Raw genomic sequence first — 3,177 nt, 5'->3', positions numbered from 1 at the left:
ATTTTTTTTTATTTTTAGTGAATATTTTTAAAATTTTAAGCATTTTTTTTTTTACTTTTTTAGATGCACATTACTTAAATGTATCTAAATAGTAAAATATTTGTAAAAAAATATTTTAAAAAATTAATAAATATACAAAAATATGAAAAATATACTAAGTTTTCAAAAAAAAAAATTGTATTTTTTGTATTTAGTAAATTTTTTAAAGATTCTTTCACAAATATTATACTTTTTAAGTGTATTTATGCTATGTGTGTCTAAAAATTAAAAAAAATACTTAAAATATTAAAAAAAATTAATAAATACAATAAATAAATAAATAAATTTTCTAAAAATCAAAACCAAACAAATTAAATATTATTCAAATACATAAATGTCGATATTCAATCATCTTCTTAGAAACACATGTAAGAAGAAGGGTAGATACTAAGATGAGTGGGTAGGTAGGCACCTGCTGCACAAACATAGTTGGCAAAATCAACTTTGCATATGTCCTTCAAAACAAAAGTGTGCCCTACATGGTGATAACTTGGTTTTATATACACAAGTTACTGTTGAAAAATAATTATCATATTGTCCACTAAACAGTGTCCAAAAACCCCCATTTAAATAATAGATCCTATTGTGTTTTAAAAGGAAAACAATGTTGTGATTGTCTTGTGCACTTCTCCTGAAAACATCACCCTATATTTCTTCCCATCTCTAATTCACTGACTTTCCTGAGAAACAAACAAAATGGGAAGGGCTCCTTGTTGTTCTAAGATAGGGTTGCATAGAGGGCCATGGACTGCTAGAGAAGATGCATTGCTTACGAAGTATATTCAGGCTCATGGAGAAGGCAATTGGAGATCTTTGCCTAAGAAAGCTGGTAATAATGTATCTCTGTAATCACTTGCTATAAGCTAGCTTTTCTCTTTTTCAAGTTCAACAAGATAGTGATACTAGATATCTGTTTACTCGTATAATTTCAGTTTAATTGTGTTTTCCTTTTCTTAGTTTTTTATTTTATTGATCGTGTTTTTAAAAACTAAACCGATGAAAATTTTGAAAAATACCGATAATGTTTTCATATCGGATTCGTGTCTATGCAAAAATGATTTTTGCATATTTGAAAACAGCTTTTTTGGTTGATGTTTACTTTAATAATTTTTTCAAAAATACTTTTTAGAAACAATTCCTCGAACAAATTGTTTTTGTGTTTTTTTTTTCAATTTTTAACCAACTTCCCAAATCACTCTATAACTAATAGCAAATTACACATGTAATTTTTGCAAATACCTCGTGTCGATTTGGTCATTTTAGTTCTGGTGATATCAATTTCACTCTTAAATTTTTCACATTGTATCAATTAGTCTAACAACAATGATTGAGACCCCCATTTTTTGGAGACCCTCACAATCTCCTTTAAATCTTCACCATTGATGGTGTGAGCCCGACACATACATGAGTGGATCCCACATATACATCAATGGTGAAAATTCAAATAAAGTTGTGGGGGTCTCCAAAAAATGGAGGTCTTAAGCATTTTTCTTAGTCTAAATGGTGACACCTATTCAAAAATTAGATTGAAATCAATTGATAAAATAATTCATTTACTCTCCCTAAAGTTATTGAGGGTTGATGTTCATTCCTTTTGAATGGACCCTTTTGTCCTTTATTTTTGTCTAACTTTTTAACGAATATTATCAATTGAACTAAATTTACCCTACACAAAAAATAATAATAATTAAGAGACGGAATTGATTCAATTAGAATTACAATGACTAAATTAACAAAAGAAGCAAATTACAAAGACTACTAGTATAGTTTGACCTAGAATTAATTCAATGACTTGATTAAAAAAAGTTAACTTTGCAATTTTGTTGGTGCTTGAAGGGTTGCTAAGATGTGGGAAGAGTTGCAGGCTAAGGTGGATGAACTATCTTAGACCAGATATCAGGAGAGGGAACATCACCCCTGATGAGGATGACCTAATTATCAAAATGCATGCCCTCTTGGGCAACAGATGGTCTCTTATCGCTGGAAGGCTACCGGGTCGAACCGATAATGAGATCAAGAACTACTGGAACACCCATCTTAGCAAAAAGCTTAGAAGACAAGGAACAGACCCCAATACCCACAAAAAATTATTGGATTCCGACCCCAACCTACAAGAAGAACCAAAGAAGAGGAGGAGGAATAGCAACAAAAAGCAGAACAAGTTTAAATCCAATGTTTTAGTGAGTGAAAAGGTCAAAGCTCATAACCCAAAGCCCATTAGGATCAAGTCTTCGAGAAATTTCTCAATGTCAAGAAATTGTAGTTTTGATTGGACTCCTACTTCAAGCCTTGAGGGAGATCATAGAGTAGTACTTGGCACAGAAGTTGAAGATGTTCCATGGTCTAGTCTCCAAGAGGATGGTGATCATGATCATGGTAATGGGGTTAGCTTTCTTATTGGTGGTGATGATCAAGATCAAGAACAAGACCATGATCTCATTTATGGTTCAGAGTCTTCAGACCTCATCAAATGGCAGTCTCAATTACCAATGTTTGATCACACCCTAGAAAAGCTCTATGAGGAGTATCTACAACTTCTCAAGGCAAAAGATGATGACCAAGTTCATGATGAGTTTGATTCCTTTGCTGAATCTTTGTTGATCTGATTGGAAAATAATAATAACAATAACAATAATAATAATAATAATAATTAGTGATTTTGAGATTTTGGGTAGGAAATGTCGAGAACCTTGTCCTTCACGTCAACTTTAATTAACTCTAATCTCGTCAAGTTTATTTTATTATTTTATTTACAACAATTTTTTTTTTCCCACGTGTATCAAATTGTACACCAATTGAAATAATGGTAACCATGGTGCCATTGCAGTAAAGATCCTCTGTCCTCAAACAATTTTGTCTTCTCTTTCAAATTACTCACAATCATTAAATCTTATAAGAATATCAATATATGAAAATCTCAAAACATATTCAATAATTGTAAGTGATTTGTGATAAATGGACAGAATTATTTAGGAACAAAGGATCTTTGGGTGTGCCAGTGCCACATAGAAAGTGAAATTCTCGTGATATATTTGCTACCCAATATAAATTAAGGATAAATTATGTAAATAGTTTTTGTAATTTACACGATATGTCAATTTAGTCTTTGTTATTTTAATTTACTCGATTTTTTTCGTT

The 3,177-nt window shown here is 30.9% G+C and overlaps 1 protein-coding gene across 1 annotated transcript; it reads left to right on the top strand.

The window, feature by feature from the left end:
• Positions 1-600: 600 nt before the first annotated feature.
• Positions 601-2,890, top strand: LOC114314649 (myb-related protein 308). Its single transcript, XM_028261119.2, has 2 exons — positions 601-868; positions 1,876-2,890. Exons 1-2 carry the CDS (start codon positions 736-738, stop codon positions 2,643-2,645), a joined length of 903 nt encoding a protein of 300 aa, XP_028116920.2. The 5' UTR covers positions 601-735; the 3' UTR covers positions 2,646-2,890.
• The last annotated feature ends 287 nt before the right edge of the window (positions 2,891-3,177 follow it).

Source organism: Camellia sinensis, chromosome 5 (assembly GCF_055761805.1).
Source record: "Camellia sinensis isolate YWXY chromosome 5, ASM5576180v1, whole genome shotgun sequence".
NCBI lineage: Eukaryota > Viridiplantae > Streptophyta > Magnoliopsida > Ericales > Theaceae > Camellia > Camellia sinensis.
Note: the sequence above shows the minus strand (reverse complement) of the source record. Positions and strands in the feature narration are given on the sequence as shown.